Here is a 26,982-nt window from a genome sequence, read left to right on the forward strand (position 1 = left end):
CATAGAAAACCGGTCCCAGTAGGGGAAGGAAAGTGGTTCCCCATAAACTCTGCAGTCCAGGTGCACAAATTTCTCCCATTCCCCCCAACCCCCCCAAAAATGGGTACCATGTCTTTGAGTCATTGTACAAAACGGTGAGGATAGCATACGGGCAGTGCCTCCACAGCACTTGCGGCCCAGACCCATCTTATTATTGCTGCTATGTAAATGGGTTTTCCTTGCTTTTATAGTGCTACGGGGTAATCTGTGAAAGCTGTTCGGCTAGAGACAGGGTGGGAAACCTAAGAAATGAGTTTGCTCATTACCATCCTATTACGCTATCTGTCATACCAGGTCCAACTTTCTTAAAAACTGTTGTCTACCCCGCTTCGCCATCCCCTAGTCGGGGCGAGCCCAATGGCCCGAGCAATCGAACTGTCAGCAGTGCCACCTCATGCAACCCAGACTGTGTGCCCCAGGAACGTTTGCAATATTACTAATGATGCTGCCCTGTTGTGCTGTGGCTACCTTGGGGGACCAACATTTCTTGGGTTATCCGAATCCTGGGCTGCGATCCTGCATCTCACTGAGATCACGAGCTTACCTGTTACTATGCTCAGGACTGCAACCAAGGCATTTAATTCAAGCTTCATGCTCTTGGGACACAGTCCCTGGATCTCGGGTTCTGATGCCACTGTAGCGTTGGAGCTCCATCAGTCTTGTCCAGATCAAGGATGGTTTTTTCCAGTAGTTGCCCAGCAGCAGCTTTATCAGGAAGCAGGCCCACAACCCACAAGGCTACATGTGAATGGGGAACCTAGGTGGACATGACAGTGGTAGGGAATTGACACTTTCTCCATAGGAAGCACCAGTTCTCCGAGAAAGCCTGTCAGTCAGCCCTATGCATCTGGTGACGTAATTTACAGCTAGCCTGTAGCTATGTGGATGATCTTATGGAGCGATGGATCATGCATGGCTGCCACTGACTCTGAGGGGCGGCCATTTTAACTACAAATCTAATAACAGAAATGGCTCGACCATTCCAGTTTTTGTCATGTTCTTGCCTTGGGGACCCTATTTGGATGGAAAGGCAGCATATACATGTTTTGAAGAAATAAGCACATGTTCATAGACATGCATGGCGTAACTCCATGGCAAAGAGGTGGGAGTAGAACAAGTTCCCTCTGCCAGCTCCCAGGCATGTAACACCATTGCATTGGTTCAGTTCATGCAGTTCTTTTAAGGTTGCCAGATGCGGGGGAATCCTTGCCAGCACCTAATGGAGTAGTAGAGGAGCCCTGCATAATGCCCCGACATCATTTCCAACTAGGAACCCAAAAGTGATGTTGCCATATCACACAATGCTCTAGGAATTTCCCCAATCGCTACTCTGACATCATTTCCAGTTAGGCAGATAGAAGTGGCATTAAAGAATCACACAATACTGTTTTGCCTGGTCTCTGCCCCCCTACTCTCCCACCAGCAAGACTCTGCAGTTCTTCCTTCTCAGAAAATGGGGATAAAGGTCACATGAACTGAGCCAACCAGCATCAGGCATTATTTAATTGGTACAATGTGAAAGCATGCATCCCACCTTTCTGTGATGCATTCTAAATACCTGGCAAAATGAATGTGTGAACCAGTTCGTAGTTTTAATAATAAACCTCAGAGTAATGACGCTCTTCAACCATATCCACAGAGATGGAAACTACAACACCCATTTGTACAGAGGTTAGATATTAGGAATGTAAAAGTTAAGTAGTAAACCAACAGTCTTTCTTTTTGCCACCTAGAAGAACGTAAGAGGAAAAGAATTATTTTTATTATTATTTTTATTTATTATTTATATAGTGCTGCAGCACACGGCGCTGTACTATAGGCAAAGTGTGCCAGACAAATAACAGGCCCTTGCCCCAAGGAGGTTACAGTCTAAAGGCACAGCCGATGCAAAACAGAACAATACAATACAGAACAAACACAGCATGAGCAGAGAATGGCGTGTGGTCATTATAGCTGGAGCACTCCGAGGAATTAGGTGGGTTTTCAGGAGGGGGATGAAGAAGGTGAGGGCGGGGGCTTGGTGAACATGGATTGGGGAGTTTCGGGTTCTTTGGGGATACTGTTAGTCTTTATGCCAAACTCCATCCTGCTGGGAGCCCAGCTTCTAAAGCAGGGGTCTTCAAACTATGGCCCTCCAGATGATCATGGACTACAATTCCCATCAGCCCCTGCCAGCATGGCCAAATGGCAGGGCTGATGGGAATTGTAGTTCATTAACACCTGGGGGGGCATAGTTTGAAGACCCCTGTTCTAAAGACTTCTGAAACAGTTTGGCTCAAACAAACCAGGGATGGAGGTGCAGGTCTGCAGGTGCTCTCGCAAGTCTTTCCTTTGTTTCTTCAGCAACAGTGTACAGCATGGCACACTGGAGCAAGCTGCCAAACACAGTGTTTTTAAAACATGTGTTTTAAAAAAAACCCAGAATGTTTGCCTGTACAACTGGGCCATTCCGGTAGCTGGAGAACCTAGAAAAGACATGACGTGTGTTCATCTTAAGAATATAGATCTAGGCCATGATGGGCCGATGGGCCATGACCCGGCGCTGAGGTTTGTGTGTAACCCCCAACAATTTCAATGAACAAGTCAGACATGTAACTTGTCAATGGAATTTGCCTGCCAGAATATACTCATGTCATCTTTTGTGGTCATTCCCTCGGACCACAAGTTGTGGCTTTCGTTTTAAGCGAGTCTGTTTCTAAATCTTTATGTTGGCAAAACAACAACAACAACAACGTTGCAGAAGCCTGGCCATTGCCTCCAGAAGTGGCAGGGGAGGCAATGCCCACTCTCGGCAAGGCCCACTTCCCCCCACTTCATCCCCTAGTTTCTATCCCCTCCAGCCTTAATAACTCCTAATGCCTTGCCTGTCTCATTCCTCCCCCCCACCCCCCGTGTGCTAGTCTCTGAAAAACTTCTTTTCCAAAAAGGAAAAACCCCTTGCCAGCCACACAGATTTTGTCATTGAGGCACACAATACAGTTTGGATCTCCACATCCATTCCACTGAAGGCGGCACTTTCGTCTTGGGCAAGGAGCCTTCTGATATGGCAGAAGTCTCTCTTGTGCCAGCACTGCCATTCACAAAAATAGGTTTGTGGGATCTGGCCCCATTAATGGCAAGACATGTACTCAAATGCTGCATACTTTCATTTGCATCGCAGACGCTTCCTTGAGATCACTGAGTATTCCTTCCACTCCAGAGTCCAAGGTGATGGCAGCATTTCTCTTGAGAAACGGGACAACTCTCAGCTCATCTAAGCCAGCTCTTTCCCACATCACCTACTGAAGAATGTTTTGTAACTCACGGTGGCCACATGAGTTGTGACCACATGCTAGGCTGAGCGTGCCCCTTCCGAATGAGATTTCTTGCCTTTTCATCCCTTTGGGGTCTGCAGTCTCTTGCGCTCTTGTGCACTGTTCCCTCATTCTCAGCACTAGTTGTACTCAGAAGCTGCTTTAGGCCAAACCAAGATGGTTGCTCCCCCCGCCCCCGGCAATAAGATCAAAATACAAGTACCCATGTTGCTGAAAAAACAGACCCCCCCCTCACTTCATGACTTGTGATGCCTAATGTGTTTTTATTTCTGTTTGAACACTCAAAACACATTAGGTATTACAAGTCATGAAGTGGAGTGAGGGGCAGGGATGGACCACCCAGGGCGACATACGGGGTCAAACATTCCCGGGCTGTGGTCATTTAGTCACGAGGGGGGTGAGAAATCACCCCACTCCTCCTCCTCCCCCCCAGATCAATACACTGACTTCAAGACCTGGAGCAAAAAAGTTTTGTCATGGTGGGGGAGGGTGGCTACCCCTACTGGGAGCGGGGGACTCAGATTTCGCACCGGACTACATTTTCCCCAGATACGCCTCTGGTGAGGGGGGTTAATTTTTTCAGCAAAATGGGTACCTGTATATTGATTTAAAGTATGGAATCTGGCACACACACAGAGGAGATTCTGTATATAAATCTTCCTCAATGGGTCTTGTTTGAGCCTTAGTTGATCATATCTTTGGAGCATGACCTCTCACAGTTCTAAATAAGGGGGCAGGGAGATAACACCCAACGTGGAGATGCAAGTCACAGGAACCAAGTAGCATGGGAAATGTACCACTGCCATGGTGAATCCCTGTTCGTTTCCTCTAAGGAAGCCTCAACGCATTATACAATTGGTCCATCTCCATGGATACTATCTTCCCTCTAGTAGTAAACTGGCTGGCCACTAATGAACCTGCACAATGGAGCCAGACCCAGACAAGGTAGGAGATTCTACACACTTGGGACTCTCGAGGTAGGCAGGAAAATATGACTTCATAATTAATAGGAAAAAAGAATGGAAAATCTCAGAGGCCTGGTGAGAGTCAGATACGCTCCAGAAGGAATAGGATATTGAAAGCAACTAAGAACCAGTTCTTATGGCCACGTAGCTGCTATTTCTGGGGGCAGCACTCTGTTTCTGATGACATGTAGTGCCGCCCTGAAAGTGTTGCTTAGGACCACTTATGATGAAGGAAGTCTCCTTAGCCTTGAGGAACTTCCTCCAGCCCCTGCCCCCACCCCCACTAGCTTCTGTGATTCTGCATGGCTTGGAAGGCCATAAGGGGATGATAGGGCATTTTGGTCACAAGAAGTGCCTGACTGCCTGTGCATTTGTCAATGACTGTAGGAGTTCTAGGTAATTAAAAAATGGAATACCCCATTCAGTTTCAAGCTGTCTCCCTTCTCCCATAAGTTCTGTAGAACAGAAGACTTTCAATTTATTGTTAGAACGGTTGGGAATTCAGCAGCAGATAAGGCTCCACTTGCCTCTCAAGGAAGAAGAGATGGTGAAACTAGGTGTAGATGCTCTCTCTACCCATAATGCTCTACAGACAAGACAGCAACATTCCTTCTGCCCCAGTAGTTGTCTTTTCCCTCTCTGCTCCTTTACAGAAGGATGATTCAGACAAGTATCGTTCCACCCTCATGATTCACTGACTTGGGCAAATGTTATGCATGCAAAGTCATGCTGAAGGCAACTTTCACGTAAAAGATCTCTTGATCAACTTTCTTAGAAGAAGATTATTGCAGGGTTGAAGATGGTTGTCTGAATATGCCCTGTGCACCCCTCCTTTGGCCTCCTATTTCTGTGTTTTGCTCTTGTGTGTTTGCATGCAATATGTGGGTCATGGCCAATATTTTAGAAAACAAGATCCATGCAGATTTTGGCCTCAGTCCAACACAGGTTAGTCACATTTATATCTCACTGAAATAATTGGGATTGATTTACAAATAACTCGTCCAGTTGATTTCAACAGGACTTTCAACTACAACTGGAAGGCACTTGTGGGGACAGTGCCTTCTTTCAGCAACCTGCAAAGACTCCTCTGCTCCTAATAAACTGATGGGCAAGGAAGCCTCATGGGGAAAATGCCACATGGCCTGTGTAAATGGAAAGCTTTTTCTACCACACTTCCTGTCCCGGTAGGAGAGAGAAAGGGGGAAACAAGTGGGGTAATGTATTGTCGAAGGCTTTCACGGCCAGATTCAACTGGTTGTGGTGGGTTTTCCAGGCTGTGTGGCTGTGGTCTGGTGGATCTTGTTCCTAACGTTTCGCCTGCATCTATGGCTGGCATCTTCAGAGGTGTATCACAGAGAGAAGTCCGTTACACAGTGTGAGACACCTCTGAAGATGCCAGCCACAGATGCAGGCGAAATGTTTAGGAACAAGATCCACCAGACCACGGCCACACAGCCCGGAAAACCTACCCCAACCAAGTGGGGTAATATTTTTTTCTTATACAAGTCCAGAGAGGTTTTCTTAAGGAAGCCCACCTTTCCCCTATCCACTTTTCCTCATAAGCAAGACTTCCAATTTCATGCAGGTAGGATTTCAGCTATCCAATCCTCTGTGTGTTTACACAAGTAAGCCCCCAATGGTTCAGTGGGGTTTCTCCCAGGTTAGTGTGCATAGGATTCCACTGATCAACCTGCCAGAGGCAAGTAAAAAGCTACCTACTTAGTCAGGCTTCCCTAACATGGATGGTCCAGGTAGCTCAATCATGTCACATCTCTGAAGTGAAGCAGGGTCTGCCCTGGTGAGTACTTGGATGGGAACCCACCAAGGAAAACCGGGGTCACTATGCGGAGGCAAGCAATGGCAAACTACCTCTGCTCTTGCCTTGAAAACCCCATGGGGTCACCATAAGTTGGCTGCGACTTGATGACGCTTTCCATCATGTTTGTTCAAATGACTGACCATTTAAAATTTTTAATGGCGGTTGCTTTTGATTTTAAGGGTTATATTTCTTCTGTTTTTAGCACCCGAAAGCCATCCATTCTAACTGTGGGGAAAGCAAGATTAAAATGGGTAGAAAGAAATGCCTAAAATGTATAGAACCAAAGAATGATCTCACCAAAAACTTAAAGCGCTTCTGATGTCTCACTGATTTGGATGGAAGAAAAATCTATCCACTGATGTCACTGTGGCTGATTCCGCATGGGCCAAAAACAGCAGTGTGAAAACAGTGTAAAAACAGTATAAACCCTTTTACACCGTTTTAAAACCTTTTACACCATTTTCACACTGCTGTTTTTGGCCCATGCGGAATCAGCCTGTGACTCAACAGGGCTGTGTTTGATGGCTGGACTGTGGCCAAAGTGTACCAAAATATATATATTTTTATATAAGAACTTGATTGATAAACTAGAGCATAATTTGAGTAACAATCTTCGCATTTATCAAGTAATTTATGAGACAGTTCCAAGGCTTGCAGACCGACCAGTAAGGGATGCTATGAAAATTGACAGGAACTCAGCAGTGACTGATCTCCTAAAAACAATCTGGACAACAGTGAAAAATTCAAGTTTGGCCCAGAGATTGACTTGTGCTAAATTTTAGCCTAATCATCACCTCCAGCTTGATCTCTTTGAGAGTTTTCACACAAGAATCTACAAAGGCACTATGTGTATATTAAGTTAACATGATAATGCAGATGTCTACACATAGATATTTTTTGGTGTTTGTCGTGTGCTGGTTTCTCGGGGAACAGAAATATTGTAACACTCCCTTCTTTCCTCCCCTTTCTCTTTTCCTTTTCTCTCTCTCTTTTCCCCCTTCCTTTTTCCTGCCTCCTAGCTGACCTTTTCTGAAGCCATACGAAACAAAGCCAGATTATCCATCACAGGCAGCGTGGGAGAAAACGGCCGCGTACTGACTCCCGACTGCCCAAAGGCTGTACACACAGGAACTGCAATTAGACAAAGTTCAGGATTGGCGGTAATTGCATCAGACCTACCATAAAAACCAAAAAAATAATCGAGTGCCTTAATTAAACTGTGTCAGTGACTGAGGGGAATACAGCATGGACTGTAACATGACACAGGAAATGTCATTGATGAACTTAGAAATGGGCTGAGTCTGGGGAAAGGGCATCCAAACATGCCAGACATCATCAGCAAGAAATATGTGCATGGGCTCAGCTCGAAAACCCAAACTCAGATTTTATATCAGGAAAAAAAAATCATAATTTAGTTTTGTTGGGGGGAGGAGGAGGGGCTGGGAAAGGAGTATTAACAGCAACCAATTTCACTTGAGCGGACTTTTAAAAAAACTAATCAGACTTGCCAATTTAGCGCATTAAAAACTGTGAAGAACGTACATGAGGAAGGACTCTCTTTTGGTCTTTGTCTTGACCAAGTGGGGAACCAATAGCTATAGAAGTCAATGAACATGCTAACCTGTGTCTCCAGAAGATCAACATTATACAATGGAAAGAATATCCAGCTGTGGAAACAAGTCACTAAACTGTGATATGAAATTAAATATGTAAATCCTGTGAAAAAAAATAAAAGAAATTAATTACTTTTTTCTTTGGGAAAAAAAGAGGAATCTTGAAAAATGCTTGCTTCTTAACGGATGTAAATTCAGTAGAGGACAACACAATTTCTTTTTTCTAATCATCTTAGGGAACAATTCATTGCAATAATTGATATAAGATGCCATCACTGTAATAAAATTCAAAGACTTTTTTTATAAGCATTGTTGGGTCATCCTCTCATTTGCTGTTACCGTCATTCTGTTCCACCATTCAGTGTTCCACGGATTTGCATCTGTCTAACTACAAGAAACCAACAAATACGTTTAGAGAACACCATCAGTCTGCAGTGTAGAATCAAAAGAGACTACGGGTCACTCATGTTACCAATATTATTTATAATCTTGTTCTGTGTAAGAAACTGTGGTTTTTGTACCCACCAAAAAAGAATAAAACAACAACTGTTCTTTTAATATCTACTGACCTGGAGTGATTTTCTGACCATGAGGAACAGAATCGAAGGGGAGAAGAAGGTGTGTTCTAACGTGAAGTTCAACCAAGCATGCGCTTGTGGACAGAGGTAACAATGGACTCTTTTGGCTTTGTTGTTGGTTCGGCACGATCGCTTATGTACTACATGTACCTGGTGCTAAAGAACAAATCCTGTGACAAGAAACATGCAGTGTTGCAACCTGCGTGCCACTGGGCCATTTAATTTCTCAGGTGATGCATGGTTTATTCTGCATTTTTACTACTTTACCTAACATATTCTGCTTGCTGCTTGTGGACAGGGCTGAAGAGTTATTTTCATCACTGGAACCCCTGCCTAGACCACTGTCATTTTTTCCCCTTAAAAATTCTGCCTTTTGATGTCTTACGAGGCACCACCTTGTGGCCTTTCAAGTGTGCTGCACCCAGTACCATCTTCTGAACCTTTTTCTGGCCAGCGACTCAAGTACTGATTCAGGAGTTCATCTTGACCCTGCTCCCATTCTTCACCATTTCTTTTTTTAAAGTACTGCATGCTTATTCCTTTCAATTAAAAACACGTGCCCACCCATTTCAATTTTTAAAAAGCAGGCTTATTGAAAAAAAAAAAGCTGACCTGGGGAAGGGGAGGGATTAGTTACATCCCTGTCTTCCAGCGAATCACTCCATGCAGAGTCGGCTTCTGTGATAAACAGCAGGTTTGGTTTCAGTCCAGAAGAGATAGTTGCACATCTGAGCAAAATGTCTTGCATGCATTTTCACAAAGAGGCCCACCGCTCAAATTACGTATCTCTGTATCTATCCCCGTTTTGTTGCAGTCTGTGATAATTTCTCCGTTGTCACTAGTAAACATACGGCTTCTCTCCAATAGAAACAATAGAAATATGTGGTTCATTTTATTGTTATATTGCAGCTGGAGGAAGATGGCTTCAAGGCTGCCCACACACATTGCCCATGCTTCCAAGTTCTGGATGCTGAAAACAATGGAAGAGCAGAAGGCAAAGAGCTGTGGGGTTACTGAATGGGCTAGCAGTTGGTGTTTCCTTGTCAACCACGGGGGAGCAGAAGCCAAGGTCCGAGGCTCAACTCAAGTTTCTCCCTTTCCTTTGATGCTTGTGGAATCTCAAACAATGACAAGGGTGACTTTGTGTTCTAAGGCAAGTTCCTCAAGACAGCTGACAGCATCTTCAGAACAAGAGCCCAGCCCTTTTGATATTTGGTCACCTGTACTTCTTGCAGGGTGTAAAGTGGAAAAGCCAGGGTCTGCACAGTGGCCAATTTACAACTCCCCACTGGACTATTACGAGCCAGGAGGTAGAAATAATTTAGTTAGCTGTCCTTCAGTGAGACTCCTGTGAATTCTACCATACACAAGTAATGTCACATTAGTCCTGGACAAGAGACACTGGACTGGGAGGCTGCGTGACTCAGGCAGATCCCAACTCTCCAGACTATTTCTCCTTCCCTAAATAGCTATTCCTCTGAGAACAGAATGACAATTATTGGAAACACAGGCAGATTCTGCATGGGTCAAAACCAGCTATGTGAAAACAGTGTGAAAACTGTGTAAAAGGGTTTAAAACAGTGTAAAGGGGTTTACACAGTTTTCACACCAATGTTTTTTTGGCCCATGTGGAATCCGCCACAGGGTTGCCACAGAAAATGGCCTCCCTGTGTCAAATTCTCTACGCCTCCTCATGCTCAGAGTCACTTATCCTACACGATGAAATCATGATCTTGTGCATATCCCTGCCCCGTCACGGCCCCAGCCAGAAAGCAGGAACCAAAGTGAAGAAAACAATTTATCTAAAAACAATTCTACCCACATCTTCCAAGTCATATGGCATTTCGAAACTAAAATAATTCAAAACAAATACAAAAGACGTTAATAGCGATGATACAATACAACACAAAATAATTAAAATATCATATAATCACACAGCAACAAAAGCAATTGATTCTAGATCAGGTGTTAGCATAGAAAAACAAAAATCAACCCACAACCTGGATAAATGAAGACTTTATTTAATAAATAAAGCAGCTTTAGGTGGGGATTCCAAAAGATGCCCCCATTGAAAAGGTACTGTCTCTGATGAGTTGAAATGGGTGGGTACATAACATCTGAAATTGGGAGCACAGAGAGCGGGGTACCTGTTGAATAGTGCTGGGCAGGTACATATAGGACCAGACACTCCTTGAAGTACCCGAGTCCCATAATACAGGTATAGTTTAAAACCGTTAGGATATTTTCCCACTACTTTGTAACATGCAATGGCTTTTGGGCTGAATTTTGCCCCATTTATGTCTTCCAAATAGTCTTTAAAGTGAACCCTATGCTGGTTGCATTGCAAAAATCCAATTCAGAAATGACAAAAACAGAAACAACCGTAGCAAAATTGTGCTTCTCAGAGAAAGGCTGAAGTTTGTCCACAATTTCAACATTGGGTAAAGAGACTCCAAATAACAGACCTGCTCTTCCATCAGTAGACATACACAGCATCACCAACCAACAGTGCAATCCAATCTGAAATTATTTTTTAGTTCATTGCTGGCTTCCATCCACACTATTACCATATTAAAAGCACAGTTCAAAGTACAGCTGAACCAATAGCAAAGGAGAAACAGAGCTGGGTGTCATCAGTATATAGATTATACTTCATTCCAAATCCTTGGAAAATCTTTCCCAAAGGCTTCATGTGGATGCAAAGCAGCATGGAAAATAAAATCTGATGGAAATAACTGCCAGATGTTTAAGCAAATATCCTCCAGCACCATCTTCTGATCTTGGTTGACAAGTCAGAACAGAATCACCCAAGTGCACTGCCCTTCTATCCATCTCACCTGAGAGATCCCGAAGTCTCAACAGGGCTGCATCCCGTCTCTCTCCCAAAGACGATCATCCGTTATGTCTACCAAGGCAGTTTCCTTTTCAAAACCAGGCTGAAAACCATCTTGTAACAAGCCCAGCTAATCCATGTCCTCCAGAGAAAGCATGACATCAGATGCTCAAGACCCAACAAATGGATGATACATCATTCGAGTCCACAGAGGCTCTCGGCCAAAGAGACTTCACGGCCTCCGTCACCACAGCCTTCCAGGCAAGCAGAACTATTCATTCCCTTAAGAAAGAATTAATGTACAATATCTTTGCATCACAATGTGGGATAGCTGGTGCTTCAGGTTCTGAGCAAGAAAACTGACACGGGAATATTGTTTTCTTTCAGGAGCAGGCCCATATCCTCAGCAAAACTGAATTCCATCCCGACTGTGCTTAATAGCCAGGCATGTTTGGATAGCGCTATTAAATCCAGAGTTTTTAATATCATACAGAAACAGTCTGTAGCACACAAAGTGGTAAGTAACACAATGAAGGAGCTACAATAAATAAAATTACAGAGCTTTGATATATCCAGACAGTATAGCAGTACTGATTAAAAACTTTGCTGCCACCCCTGGAAATAAAACAATTGTATGTGTGTGTGTGATTAATTTGCTTTTACCTGAAAGATGGCAGGGGGGAGTTTTCTTCCGTTATAGACCAGTTTTGAAAACATTAATGGGATAGAAAAATTCTGGCTTCGCTTTATGTTAAAGCCAGCATGAGATGAATACAAATCCAATGTTTTTGACACTACAGTATTGACCTTCCACGGCCGCTTGCTTGTATTGTATGAAGAAGCAACACGCAGTGAGTTCTTCACGCCCTTCCCGTGGGTCAGATAAGCACTACTCGAGCTGCCAAATGACTTATGCACACCCATACAGGGAAGAAATTTAGAACCAGCAATTGGCTACAGCAAGTTCATTTTGTTTTTCTGTATTGCAGAGTGATACTTTAAGTTCACCCTTCTTTTTGCTGTTTGTGTTAGCTTATGCATATGGTCACCAGCAAGTGAAAACAATTACTCTCCTTAGAAAACAGATCAACATCTTGCCTCCACTGTAGTGTAAGCTGAAATTGATTTCCTACAACTGCAGTAATGATTTAACTGTGACTAAAGTACACTAACACTGCCTGCCCAGACAGATAGGTCTTTGTTTGATGGCTTACAGATAGTCAAGGAAAAGGAACAGTCTGGAAGTTACCATACATTGCCAGGTGATTGGTTGTTCCCAGCCAGAGATGCTGCCCAAAATGGTGACCCAGTGATTTGTTCTTCTGTGCATCATCAACATCTAGGAGTGATCACGTCACAAAATGTGTAATCCTTCTGTGAGATTCCCTGCCTCCACTCTGTGCCAGGTGGCATTATGTCAGATATGGAGGACTCCCAGATAATTTTGGCAAGAGAGATTGTGGTAGGGGCTCCAAGAAAGGATAACAGATAACAGCGATCAGCAGTGGTAATATTTCCTGTTTCATTTTATTTACTCAGGAAGAGACAAGTCACTCTGTTTTTACCACTCTGGGGCAAAATATTACCAGAAACACAGAACTGGAAGCCATGTATGAACCCTCCCTCAGTATTCAGAATTCAATTTACTTTATATTCTTTTGTCCTGACACTGTTCCTTTATCATCATTGATGGCAGTCAATGTAGAAGGAGGCTTGGAAAGGCCCAAATCAGCACAGCACAAGGGGTAAGTTGGATTGTATATTTTAGAAGGAAAAACATATTGCAACGCTCCCATTTTCAGTGGGAGGCTACTGTAGCACCACCCTCTGTGATGTTTCTATCGGAGGAATCCAATTTCTGGATAAATCCAGACAGCAAGTAATAAAACTAGCATAAAGCATACCTGAAGCAGATATAGTGGCCTATAATCATCATATTGCAATTGAGAATTGATAGAATGTGAGCATTTAAAGAAAGACAAAATAGAAACGTTTCCTAAAGCAATTTCATGAATGCTCAACTGGGTTGTGCATATATTCCATAGGACTGGATAGCATGAGAAACCGGGCTTTTTAAAACTAATGGCTCCATGGTTGTAACTTCTTCCTCAGTAAGGCTCTGCATCTGTTCCATTTTAGAAGACCTCTTCTGCTGGCAGAAATCTGAGAACCACTGAAATCTGAGATGCAATTTTTCTTTCTACCTGAGACAAGGGAGGCATAAACAACTTCATTAAGATGGCTAAATTGCTCTGGAGCTCTATGAAGAAAGGCCGGTTTAGGGCTTTTAAGAGCTACTGATATAGTCCATTTACAGGTCACATGAGGGCTTCAACCAATCAATGTGGCATGTGCCACAACAGGGGAAAGGCAAGTATACAATTGAGGTTTTGTCTAAAAAATCAGCTTCTCATCAGTCATGCTCCTTACTGTGTATAACAGCCGCTGTTTCGTATGGCATCCTTTGGTTTAGAGCAATTCCATTATCAAAACCAGAGCAAGGATGAGTTCTGATCACAAAAGGATCACACAAATCAGGGCTAGGAAAGTATGGCTGTATTTGCAGCATGCGTATGTCACACAACTAATATATGCAGTGGGGTTAACAGTCATGTATGCACTTGCTAGTCCATCAGGCACCCTACATAGCAAACCAGTGAATGTGGGCAGAAGCAATATGCAAGATCCTTCGCTCACAGAGGTAAATTATTATTTTGACAGAAACGCTTCCACTTGGCAAAGGTGCTTGATCTGCGAATATGACCCAGGCTTCCTTGAGCTCTGAAGAGAGTGGGATGTTAGAATGTTACAAATAAAGTACTTCTGCTGTTAGCCACTAAAAGCTTGTTCTGTGGATAAACCCTAGAGCAATCAATTCCATCAGCATTCATTAGCAGAAAATGGCTGTGGGTGCTCTTGTCTGGATTTATTCCAGACGATTTTCAAGTGTGTCCTCCTGAGAGTGGCATAAGCCTCTCTGGATGAAGGAAAGAGCAAGAAAAGTCGGTAAACTCTGCTTCTGAGAAGGCACTTGAGTCTCCCAATTTTGTCCAAGATTCTATTTTATTACTTGTTTATAATTTCATTTGATTGACTTTTGTCCCAGCTCCCAGTACAGAAGGGCCTCAACATGGTCTACAATGAATAAAATGAACATGAGGATGCTTCATTCTCCTCATACATGACAGTGCTCTTTTCATTAAGCCCTTCTGGTTGTTCCCAGATACTTCTATCAAGTCTTTTACTCACAGGATGGCTGACAAATGGAAGGTGGCTACTGACTGCCTTCTTTCCAGGATTTTTTTTTAACTTGACTTACCCAAGGCAGAGAGGAGGAGGAGCCAGGAGGAAGAGCTTTGCCTCAGCTAACAGTGACAGTTAATGGCCAGTTTTATATGAATCGTTGAATGAATTGCTAATGTTGGTATACAAGCTCATTTAGACTCATCAGATATAATTCTTCGTTCCTCCTCCTTGCCTAATTTGTGAGAACAAAAGAGCCTACATCACTGCTGCACTTAAGTCAAGTGACAAGGATGAGGCTGTGGGCTCATTTCCTAATGTAATGTAAAGGGATACTATAAGCAAAGAGGCCACTAAATATAATGTACACAATGGCTAAAATGGGGAACTAATTGTTAACCTTAAGGATGGGATTTAATACAGCAGGATTTCAGAAATAGAACATAATAAGGTTCCCATTTGCACAATACTAGTTGCAATAAAATGAATCAGATTCCAGAAAAATGATATAAATGACCCACTTAAAAATGCTCATATGACATTGTGCATTCCAAAACAAAACTTCAAGAGCTAAAGATTAACTCTCATAGGGTGGCACTCAGAAGGTTCTTATTTCCTTAATCTTATCTCTCTCTTAGAGATAACTCTGCAAGTGCAAAACAGGACTGAAACTACTAAACCCAGAGAAGGTCCGAATTAAAAGTTTTACTCTCTCCCTTCTTCATGCACTCCTGAATAGAGCCATCCATCAACAGTTATCTCGAGAAGGATCTTAAGCCTGATGCAATGTAACCACCGATCTAGAAGCACTGCATTACACAGCATGAAATGAATTGGCAACTCTATATTTTAAGAAGCAACTGACTAATGATTGAGTACTGTAATTAGGAAGGGGGAAAAAAGGGAGAAACCAGGCAAGGTATTCCATAGTCTGGTTACACAAGTAATAGAAGTACGGTTAATGAGCAGTGAAGACATTTAAGATAACAAGCAGCATGGCTGTTTGTGGCATGATGTCTGAAGCACATGGCCAGTACTAGGTGATAATCAAGAGAAAAAAAACCCATAACTTTATCATCAGGTGACACTAGTAAGCATCAAAGGCAAGGCTACACATATAGCTACATTCCACACATGCAGTAGTGCCACTGGAGAGCTCAGGGATACTGCAGTAATCCACCAACAATACCAGCTGCTCCAACCACAAAAAGTTCTAGCTTTTGGGGGCATACAAGAAATTTTGAGAAGGAAAGTTTAATTTCTTAAAAGAAACTAATGTAAAATGTCCACTGTCTTCAGCATGAAGAACATAACAATATCATACTGTGGCTGGGGGAGGGGGTTATTGTGAAACAGACTCCATTTGAGTAAATTAAAAGTATTTATGACAAGATTGAGAACACACCATCTTCTCTGACAGTACAGCAGCTCAGAAAGGGATCCGTGACAGTCACTCCCTGTAGTCAAGTGAATACTTGCTAAGGCCATTTCTTTCACAAGTGAAAAGAATATCTATTTCAGTAATTAAAAAATAACAATTTATTTGCAAAATAAAAGTAATTACATAGTGATATAAATAAATTTACATGTACAATAATCTATGTAATTCCCACAAGATATATTCCTATCCAAACACTTGAATGTGAAAGCGGGCCACAAAAGTTATCTACAGATACCAGAATTTCTAAGATCTGACTTAGAAATAAATGGTTAAATTTATGTTTCCATACATGAAGCTTCATTTATTCATTTTCTACAAGCAAATGTACTGAGCAGAAACACTACCAAGAGCCTCAAAGACACTTTTGCAAATCCATCCAGGGAAGAGCACACTTCACATTAAAGGCATTACTTTTCGTGGTAACAATATGTAACACACAAGGCCTAGCTTTAATCTTATTCCTTCAGATCAAATGCAAATTCCTAGTGAAGGCTCCCGTGGATTTAGAATACTCTTAAAACAACAAGATACAGCTTTGCCTTCACCTTAATGTGGACATAAAGCTATACAACAGAGAATGCAAGAGGACATTAACACTTCTCTTACATAGAAATGCAGCTTCACATATAAGCTCCATTTACATAGGCACACCAACTTGCTGAGCACCATTCCTCAGCTTCTTTTAAAACTGGAACACAGTCACATTCAACTCTGACCAAAACGGGAAAAAAAGTATACTGTGAAAGTGAAAGCTTCACAGAGCAACGTAAAGCACGACTTTTGCAAATGGTGAGATGCTTTAAAGACCAGGTCGCCCAACACTTTCAATGAAACCAAGTTAAACTTTTAAGAAAAAATACAAACACTGAAACACAACAGCATTGCCCAGACCAAATTCACTGCAAGTGTCCTTCCCGCTGAATTCGCAGGCGTTCTTTTTCAACTTGCAAGCGTTCTTTCTCAATTTGAAGCTTCTCTGATTCAAACTTCAGGAATTGCAGCCTCTCCTTCTCTAACTGCAAGCGCTCCTTTTCAATTTTAAGTTTTTCCGTTTCTAGATCGAGAGGTGGTGCTGCCTGGCTGGCATCATTCTCAGGGGAAGGTTTTTCAGCATGCAGTGCCTCATGCCTCAGTTTCTCTCGCTCCATCTGCAGCCGTTCCTTTTCTAGCTGAAGCTTCTCATGCTCCAGATCAATGTGCCGCAACCGCTCTTTTTCGATCTGCAGCCGCTCCTTCTCAACTTGCAGCCGCTCTGCTTCGATATCCAGGCGCTGTTTTTCTAGTTCCAGCTTTTGTTTCTCCAGGCTGATGAGCAAATGGGAATCCTCATAAGCCAGCCTTGCTTGGGCAGAACTTAGATTGCCAAACTCCTCAATGTGAGTGAAATCTGGAAGATCGCTTTCCTTTTTGGAGTCTGGCAACACTGAGGACAGAATCTCCTCTTCTTCCTCAATAGGAAACTAGGAAAATCAATTGAAGTATTTACTGATAATTATTTTTAATATTGCTTTTAATTGGAAAAATAAAGATACATTTTACACATTTAATCCTGACTTTCATTTGGGTACTGCTTAGGTGAAACCATATGGTTTCACATATTTACACAGAAGGTGGTCAAACTGTAAGATTTAAAGGAGTTGTTACAGTGATCATGTAGCTGCTTTCATCTGCCTTCTCCATACCCCGGCAACTTCTAGCAAGCTGTTATATAAGACATTATATTACATGTTACCCTATACCTGATCCCCACCTTTAGCTTTTCTTCATTAGATACTGGGAAAAGGTCCAAAAGGTCCAAAAGCAATGGGAAAAGGTCCAAAGCTGTAGGTTTCTCTGACAGATGTATCTATGAATCATCTGATTAAAACCTGAGATCACACTGAAAGAATTATGGTAGGACTAGATCAACCTTTTTTTCTATTTCATATAGATTATGTATTAACTAGAAATTTGTTCCACAAGGTACAAGGAAAGGAAAAAGATGCCCAAGGTAGTACATACAGTGAAGCTGAGAATTTACCTGCACAGATCTCATAACTTCAATCTGAGCATGTAAGGGGAAGGGCTGCATATAAATAAAAATAAATACATAAATAAAACCTTACTTTTAACTTGCCCATTTCTAAAATGTGGGATACAATGCAACAGAAAAGGTGCAAACCATGGGCTGGATCCCATGATCTCAAGGCAGAGAACACAGGATCATTCCCACCTTCCCTAACTCCCGAAGCCATTTTTGATCCCAGCAAAGTTTATTTCAGAGATCACTAATGGCCGTTTCTGTCAAGCAGCTGCAGTGAGAAGGAAAGAGGCAAAAATTGTACCTTTCTCTTCCGTGAGTGGAGCTCCTCTCACAGAAAAGGTCGAAAAGAAAATCTCTTTCCCTTTCCCCTCTCCACTACAGCTGCCGACAAATGAAACTATTATTAAACCCAAATTCCTCAACCTCTGGAATAAACTTTCCAGAAACAGAAATGGCTCAAGTGGGAGGGGAGGCAGGAAAGATGTAGAACTGTTAGTGTTTTCCAACAGTCATTCACAGAAGTATCCAATAAAAGTCTATTTAAACAAATACTGACTAAGCTGATCATCCCAGTTAAAAATGTAATTCTAGTCACCAGGCCAAAACACTAAAGCTCATAACAGGGGTCTCAAGCAAATCCAATAACTTTGGGAGTGATGGAACAAACCCCATCATCTCATAGATTGCCTGCTCATCCAAACTTGCAATACAGATGTAACAACTGAAGGTGTTTTCTCCATCAGATGCAAGATGTTATGGGAACAGTTGTCACTGTACAGTAACTGGAAATTTTATAATAAAATGAGCCAGGAAAATATAAAAGCCCCACCTTGCATATATATTAAGTAAATTACTGCAGGAACCACTCACTTCAAAACTCTGCGGATCTTCCTCTTCTTCTTCTACTTTGACTTCAGTTAAAGATCCACCTGCTTCCCGGAAGTCTGTGATACTCTGCCACTCAAAATTAGATTCATTCGCAAATCCAATTTTGTCATCAATATCTTCATTGAGAGAATCATCCAAATCAGATGAAGGAAGATGAAAGCCAGCACCTACAAGTTTGATGTTGGAATTCAATCGCTTCCGCTTCATAAGGGCTCTCCAGTCAAGGTATCGTCTTTTCACTTCTGTCCCTGTCCTCTGCTCTCCTTCACCCACAGCATTCACACACTCCGCTATTTCCTCCCAAGCCTTCCGTTTCATTTCATTAATTGTTGTATTTAGTTGTTTAGAAAAAAGCACTTCTCTCCTTTTTCGGATTTCCTTAAGTAGTGTTTGAGTTTCTTGAACACTAAAATTGCTTTTTCTTTTTCTTTTTAGTTGTTTCATCTTTTCCAACTTTCAATGTACTTGTTTCTGTAGCAGACAAAACAAATTAGTAGTGAATTCCTTTAATCCACAATAACCAACCTGAAACTCAGTATGTTCTTGCAGTGAGGAGTTATAGCTTCAACATGCTAGATTTTCCTCTTTGAATAGCTTTGGTGAAAACAGCAAACAAAAAGATATAGATTGCGTTTCAGCCAATGAATTCAACTCCAATGTATCGGTGAAGGCTTTTATGGCCGGAATCAACTGGCTGTTTTGGGTTTTCCAGGCAGTGTGGCCGTTGTCTGGTAATTTTTGCTGCTAACATTCTGCCCACATCTATGGTTAGCATCTTCAGACGCATGTCACAGTAAGATGGTCTCACCATGACATACCTCTAAAGATGACAGTCATGGATGCAGGGAAATGTTAGCAGCAAAAACTATTAGACCAGCCATTCTCAACCAGGGTTCCCTGGTACCCTGGGGTGCCGTGAGCATGTCCCAGGGGTACCACAGCAACACTTCTGCCCCCCCTTCATTTTTGTGGTGTCTCCCACCGGCGCCAGCAAGGACATGGAGCTGGCCCATGGGGCAGGGCCTGCCACAAGGTCAGCAGCCACCACCCCCCACCCCCCCCCGTGCTACCCTTCACCCTGGGAGGGGAAGGTGGGGTGTGTGTGACAAGCAGGGGCAATCGGAGGGGAAGGTGGAGGGTGGCGGCAGGGGTACCGTGAGATACGAAGAGTGAGGTCAAGGGTACCCTGACCTCGAAAAGGTTGGGAAACACTGTATTAGACTATAGTCACACAGCTCAGAAAACCCACAACATCCACATTCCGCTCCACTAAACAAGATGAGCCCAAAGACATGCCAATAGTATGGCCCTAAACAGAGTTACACTCTCCTAATCCCAATAGACTCAGTGGTTTTAAAATGGTGTAACTGTTCAGAAATACACTGAAAGTATCTTAAGCCACATTATAGCTTTCACTGCCCAATTAACTGAGGAAAGCATAATGACATGTCTGCTTAGACTATTTTTCAAGGTATGAACTTGCTTCAAAACAAGAAATAAATATATCCAATAAAACCCTTTAAAATAATCTAAATCCTAATATAATTCTATATTCAGAACTGAAAATAAAGGGTTCTATCACATATGCACTTTTTTTGCCCTGCAGGGTTTTCGGGACCAAAGATGTAGAGAGATGGTTTGCCTTTGCCTGTCTCTGTGCAGAAACCCTGGAATTCCTTGGGGGTTTCCCATCCAAGTATTAAGGCCAATCCTCTTGCTTAGCTTCTGAGCTCTGAGGAGATCAGGCTGTTAACAAATTGCTTGGGGGGAAAAATAGAAATTATTTTGCATGGTATACAATATAAATTATGCATACCATTTTTATATAACTAATTTTATTATATAGGATATGTATGAGTCACAGGATTTTTATCACTCCACCCTTTTATTCTCAGACCTAAATTTTAAACTAAGCAAAAAAAAGTGTTTTTGTATTTGGAACACCAATCAACGCACTTCAACCAAATGTTTTAAATGCTGCTAGTGAACCCAGTGCCATTCTGCAGGGGGTGGCTTAACTTTTGTCTTCCATTTCAGTATTTCATTTTAAAGCAACAGTAGAAATGCTGCAGCCCTTCAGAGAAGGGGTCCCTACTATGGTGCCTGTTGGCATGACGGAGCCTGCCAACACCTTTTCTGGTAGGCCTGGGTAGGGCTTTTGCCCTGCAAGGCTTCTAATTGGTCACTGGAGATATGGCTAGCTGTGCATATATTTTTTTCAAAATATTGCTTTAGTAGCCGCCGCCATCATAACACAAGGATCTTCACTATGTGACTTAACTTAGTAAAACTGCAACAATCATTCTGCGCTTGGCTTCACCTCCTATGGCAGCTATTCTGTGGCAGCAATTTTGTTGCTATGCCCACCACACTGTGTCATAATTGTAAAGATGCTTGCAGGCTTTAAAAAGTTGGAGACCCCTACTTTAGAGCAACCCTAGCAGCCAAACCAGTTGAATCTGATGATGGTAATATTTGAAGAATTGACCTGGTGCCAACTTATCATAATACTTTAATACTTGATTTTAAATCAGCTGCTGTTAATTTTTTTTAATTTTTTAATTGTAGATGAACTCTCATATTGCAGCATAAAGGCCAAGCTATTTCTTACATTTCTAACCCATTGTCGCTCCGAAGAGAAAAATTACACGCAGAACAATTCACATAGCTATGAATTGGTCTTAAAAATTACTAGAACTACAAGTTTCACAATAATAACCCAATTTCTTAACTAGCACACATCAGACTGGTTGAATTAATTAAATAATGTTCTAATAATACTTGACCATTATTTGGCAAGTCAACTGACTAGATCTTTTTTCAACTGGTCAACCCTAAGGCATCGTAACCAAGTTTTCAATTACTCTGGATGAGCTTTAGCCAAGCATCCGATTTCTGCAAAACACACAATTGTTCAGTGTGCCAGTTTCCCATCTGTCAGAACAGTAGATGGAATAGCTGTACTGCCATAAGAGGGGCAGAGGCAAGGCCAACACAACTGCTAGGAATCATGCCGTCACCACTCCATCTCATCTGCATTTGTAAAACAAAATGGGAACACCCAATACATCTGTGCAGATGAACAATCAGAGAGCTATTCAACCTTCAATCAGACATAGTTGTGCAATGAAAATGAGCACTGGGCAAGAGACACTGCAGAGAGATGATGAACAATGTGGCCATGCTTGATCATGGCTGTCACAAATCTGTATATGGAACTGAATCTGCAGATATGACTACACAGATGTAATTTACAGGGAAGAGCTTTCTCCTTAACGGTGCGCCCTCTACTGAACACTACTATCCTTCACACCCAACTCCTCGCCACATTCCTTAGAAATACCACAAAACTCTCAGAACTTGACAGTATGATCAGACTTTGAGGTTAGGCTGCCACTCTATAGCAATCTGCAGGCTTCTGCATTCTAACTTCTTTTATTTTGCCAGTTCAATTAATATTCTTGGCTTCAGAAACCAAATGTTCATCCTTGTATGTGAGGCACTTTTTAAGCCTATGCCTGAGCATAAGAACATAGGAGCGAGCCTGCTGGATCAGACCAGAGTCCATCTAGTCCAGCACTCTGCTACTCGCAGTGGCCCACCAGATACCTTTGGGAGCTCACATGCAGAATGTGTAAACTGTGTCTTCCTAAGGAAATTCCCTTTGGGATATTGGATAACTACAGTTGGAAGAATCTGGACTTAAGGGGAAATGGCATTTCAGCTGTTTTAAGTTTCCGAAGCCTGTACAGCCTGAAGGCAAATTTCATTCTGGGCTTCCACGCCCAACCAACTGAATTCTGTGCGGTCATGGACAGAGGATTTGGGGACCAGAGAAGCCATTCAAAACAAAAACCACACTATGAAATGACCTGAGCACTTTGAGGTCCTTGGCCTTAAAAACAATTCAAAGTTTTGGTTTTAAGTGAGGATATAATAAAAGTTTACAGGAAAAATAGGTAGAAATTTGAGAGCCAGTGTGGTGCAGTGATTGGGGATAGACCAGGACCTGGAAAACGCAGATTCAACTCCCTACTCGTACCATGGAAGCTTGCCAGGCGACCTTGGGTCAGTCACATGCTCTCAGCCCTCATCCTGACTAGTATTTGGATGGGAGACCTCCAAATAATAGCACGGTCGTGACACAGAGGCAGACAATAGTAAACCACATCCATTTCTTGCCTTGAAAACCCTATAGTTTTTTTTGTGAGACTACGGTGATTTGACAGCCAAAAAAAGGTAGAAATAGCCCTGCCTGTAGCAACTTGGCGGTGTAACTTAATCAGTCTGGACTGTATCTACATTTTATCAGATGTTTTCTGCAGCATTATATCACATGCTTAATATTTGCTTTTCTCTATTCAGGTATGCATTAGGTATTTTGGCTGAGCCTCTAAGATCCTGATTCCAGAACTACATTTTTTTTCCTTTGCAGTCCTTCCGGTTAATCTCAATTTTTAAGCACACCACATATCTTTTACAAGACCTATTATAGCATTTTCTAAACAGCGCAATGAAAACTCACAATATCATCTCTGCAAAAGGTTTATATTTAAATATCGTCCTCCAGGTATCCTCATTATCTTGTTTGGTGTTTCAGTTGATGTCACAAGCAGCTCTCCAATATCTATTCAGTAACAGCAAATTTAGAATGCAGTATTCTGTAAATATAATTTAAGTTTTTTTCTGGTATATCATTTTGAATTTGTCAATAGAGAATTTCATCTGTAATTTTCCTTCCAGATCTTCTTAAAGGTAAAACAATGAAAAGCAGTAATCATAGGGACGCAGGGTTTCAATTTCCATACATTCTTGATCAAATACATATTGTACAGATACAGAAAGTATATTTGTTGTTCTCATAACAGGTACAAGGAAAAATCATATGAAAACAAAAATCTGAGAATAAACCAGAGATGATAACAAAAACTTTTATCAGAAATGTTAACCACAGATTTCAGGCCATTTTCATTTAAGGATCACGCCCCAGAACTTGCAGGTCTAGTACACAGTCATTCTAGATTAGGTATTTGAATTCCTAAGGCCTAACCTAACCCAAAGGCTAGACTACTTTTTTCCTAAGAACTTCATCTGCTTGCTCTGGATTATTTTAGAATAAATGTACCAATACTATTATACAATATAATATAAAACTAATACAATATATATCTTATCTTTTTATATATTGTTTGATATAATTTAAAAAGATACTATGAATGCAATCAGGCTGACTAATCTCTTTGAAATAATTTATCTTTAACTTTATTTCTGCAAAGGAAAATTGAGTAGTACTTCAAAATATGCGAATAATAAAACACACAGTAAGAGTCCCTATTTTGGCTGCTTCAGTGCTTGATACATCAAAAAAGAAAGATGCCTACATCTTTCACTCTGCATTACTGTCAACACTTACAACTATCTTGTGTTGAACCAATGACACTGGATCTACGGATGTAACTGAGAAAAAGTTGTAGAACAGATTTCAAAACTTCAGAATCTTTAATTTTCTCCTAACTCAGAGGTCCCCAACTTGATGCCCACTAGGTATTTTTAGAAAGTGGGTGAGGCCAGGCACTGCTTTTGTCCAGCAGGACTTCTGACTGGTCATTGAAGATCTGATCAATTGTGCCAGTTTTTTACAAGTTGTTTTGGCAGCCAATGCCACCACATCTTCACTGTGTGGCTGTAAATAAGCTGGTTGTATGCAAAACAATGTTTTAATAGTATGTTCATTTTAAAAGAGCTTCTGCATGCTATGCTCAAGAGTTACCATTATTTAACCTCCCCTCTCTGGCATTTGCGGTTGGTTCAGCCTCCTAGGGCAGCCATTTTGTAGTTGCGTTCACCTCCCTGTGTCACAATTCCAAAGTTGCCTACAGGTTCAAAAAAGTTGGGGACCCCCTGCTCTAAACTTGCTCTCTACAAGCACAAATCCTGCTCTCTACAAGCACAAAGCTGTCATGGTAAGGAAATCATTTCCAGCATAAACTTTCACAACCAAGAGCCCATTCAACTGGATACATGCAGGAGGCTCTCCCTATAGTCATTTAGGTTGGAAGATGAAAAAAAGAAGGAAAAACGGTTATAAAATGCAGGAGCCACAGGGCAAAGAACAACTGGGTAAAAACAAAGCATGGTAAAAAACTAAACAAAACCCACACTTAAAAAAAACACTGACTAGTTTATGGTGGAATAAAGTGCCAGTAAGTTCTTAAAATGCCACAAGGGGTTCGTTTTTGCTGCAACAGGCAAACCCCACAACTCCTAGAAAACGTATCCAGGGGCTAGTTTTAAAGGAGGGTGCACGAGAGGATATTCTAAACCTCCCGCCCAAAGTGGCTTAGCCCCTTCTAGTCCCACAGGCCTCTACTACCTGTGCCTGGAGCAGAAAAAGAGCCGAGTCAGGAGAATTGGGAGGTTAGCATCTAGGCCATCAAGAGCAAGGCACGGCGGACTCCGAGGGTGAGGGAAAGAGTCCGCCCATCTCCTTAAGTGGAGCGGAGGCATTCCTCTCAGAGACTGCCGGAGAGGCGGTTGAGGCTGCGGAGCGGCCCTCCCTCATACGGTGGAAGGCGGCGCGAATGGGGAGAAGGGAAAGGGGAAGGATACCCCTCAGGAAAACTATGCAGAATGAAGGGCGGGGGGAGGAACAGCCAAGTTTCCCTCACAGTCAAAAACCCCACAGGTTGGCGCGGCTCCGCCCCTTCCCTCCATCCTCGCCACCCTCCCCAGCGCCAAAGCGACTCACCTGAGCGCAACGCTCCCCCCCTTCGCAGCGCCGGCCTTTTGACCCACCCCCCTGCTGCTGGCGGACCCCGCTTGTCACTCACCCCCGCCACGCAGCGCTCTGATTGGGCCGCGGCCGCCCGCTCGTCATCCGCGCGGCGCGCGCTCCCCAACGGTCCCAACCGCCTCCCCTCTCCTCGCGCCCGAACTCGCGCAACTTTGCCCGAGCGGCTCTCTCCCCCACCCCCATCCCGTTTCCTTGTCGCCGAGCTATTGGCTCGAAGGCCTGCTCGTCAACTTCCATTGGCTGTTGGGAGAGGGTGGTCGCTGTTCGCCCTTTCCCATTCTTCAGCGGAGAGAATGGGACCAGATGCGGGTCGACGGGAGGGGCGTGGCCATAGCAACCCCGCCCTTTTGCTTTCGTCGCGTCGAGATGGTTTCCTCAGATAAGGAATAAAGAGAACGTTTTTAGGGTTTTATGGTAGTTTGGAAAGTTGACGAGTTCTTTTATTAGGGTCGAATGCGGTCGCTAGTGAGGAAAAGCGGAAGCCTCTTTTAGGGGCGCGGAAGGCGGCTGCTGCTGCGGCATGTCTGTTTCCATGGAAACAGGCGGGGCTAAGGAGGTACAGACGGTCCTCTGCAAGTTTTCTCGTCTGGAAGTTCAGCTGCGTTCAGATGGATTCCCTTCACTGGCCCTGTTGGCAGTTAGGTAATACCTTTTCGTTTTATTGCGGAAACCGTGCGCGCAGGAAGGAAATTCATCTGCTCTCTCGCTACGGAAAAGATCCCCCAAGCAGTTGGCTATACCTCACACGTAACTTTACACCAAATGTAAGCAAGAGCGTTTTATTTGCTTAGAAATTATCTGGGATTAGGATCAACGCCGAATTATTCAGATTTTTCAACAAACTGAGAGCGTTCCTCAGGCTTGTAGAAAGATGTCTTGCCCCTTCACTGCTACAATCAGCGGATTTAAATATCCACAGGGTTGGCCAAACCTCTCCATTACAATATTTATTTTTTGTTTATTTTTATACTTGCATCCCTGCCTCCACTCTCCACCTTCTACTGACAAACACTAAATCTAGAATTCTGTGCCCAGGGCTTCTGTTTTTTAAAGCAACATCACACTGGGATTTTGAAACCCCTATCCATATGTTATACTCCCCAAATACAATTTGTGTGGTTTTTTCCCTTCACTGTTGTCAGACAATATATGCTTGAAAAAATATGTATGCACAGCATTTCCCCCATCAAGTCACATTTGACTTACCACAACCCCTGGTGGGGTTTTCAAGGCGGATGTTCAGAGGTGGTTTGCCATTGACTGCCTGCACATCATGGTGCTGGCATTCCTTGGAGGTCCCCCACCACATACTTGGCAGGCTCAACCCTACTTAGCTTTTGAGATCCGATGATATCAGGCTAGCCTGAGCTATGGAATAAAAAAAGAGGCAATTAAAGTCTCTAAAAACAGCCCTGCTGAGCTATTAGAAATTT

General features: G+C 42.7%; 2 protein-coding genes across 15 annotated transcripts in view; one reads left to right on the forward strand and one right to left on the reverse strand.

Moving 5' to 3' along the window:
• GRIA4 (glutamate ionotropic receptor AMPA type subunit 4) overlaps positions 1-8,310 on the forward strand; it is a 265,515-nt gene extending 257,205 nt beyond the window's left edge. For 2 of the 5 annotated variants that reach the window (XM_048493587.1, XM_048493588.1), the window contains exons 16-17: positions 7,157-7,297; positions 8,113-8,310. In XM_048493587.1, coding sequence (XP_048349544.1) covers positions 7,157-7,297; positions 8,113-8,190 — 219 coding nt within the window. In that variant the 3' untranslated portion in view covers positions 8,191-8,310. Of the gene's footprint in view, positions 1-1,830; positions 2,015-7,156; positions 7,298-8,112 lie in introns of those variants that run through there. The other 3 variants (XM_048493591.1, XM_048493592.1, XM_048493589.1) reach the window with 2 other exon arrangements.
• Positions 8,311-15,928: 7,618 nt separating this feature from the next.
• Positions 15,929-25,698, reverse strand: MSANTD4 (Myb/SANT DNA binding domain containing 4 with coiled-coils). 10 transcript variants are annotated; one of them, XM_048494780.1, is made up of 4 exons: positions 25,587-25,698; positions 23,282-23,383; positions 18,739-19,227; positions 15,929-17,305 (listed from the first exon to the last, which is right to left on the reverse strand). In XM_048494780.1, the coding sequence occupies exons 3-4, from the start codon at positions 19,198-19,200 to the stop codon at positions 16,742-16,744; spliced, it is 1,026 nt and encodes a 341-aa protein (XP_048350737.1). In that variant the 5' UTR covers positions 19,201-19,227; positions 23,282-23,383; positions 25,587-25,698; the 3' UTR covers positions 15,929-16,741. The 10 variants fall into 10 exon arrangements, with proteins under 10 accessions (XP_048350737.1, XP_048350733.1, XP_048350736.1 ...); XM_048494776.1 differs by having other exon boundaries at positions 23,282-23,417; positions 25,587-25,689; XM_048494779.1 differs by lacking the exon at positions 25,587-25,698 and adding an exon at positions 25,505-25,580.
• Positions 25,699-26,982: the final 1,284 nt, after the last annotated feature.

The sequence above is a fragment of the Sphaerodactylus townsendi genome, linkage group LG04 (genome assembly GCF_021028975.2).
Source record: "Sphaerodactylus townsendi isolate TG3544 linkage group LG04, MPM_Stown_v2.3, whole genome shotgun sequence".
Taxonomy (NCBI): domain Eukaryota; kingdom Metazoa; phylum Chordata; class Lepidosauria; order Squamata; family Sphaerodactylidae; genus Sphaerodactylus; species Sphaerodactylus townsendi.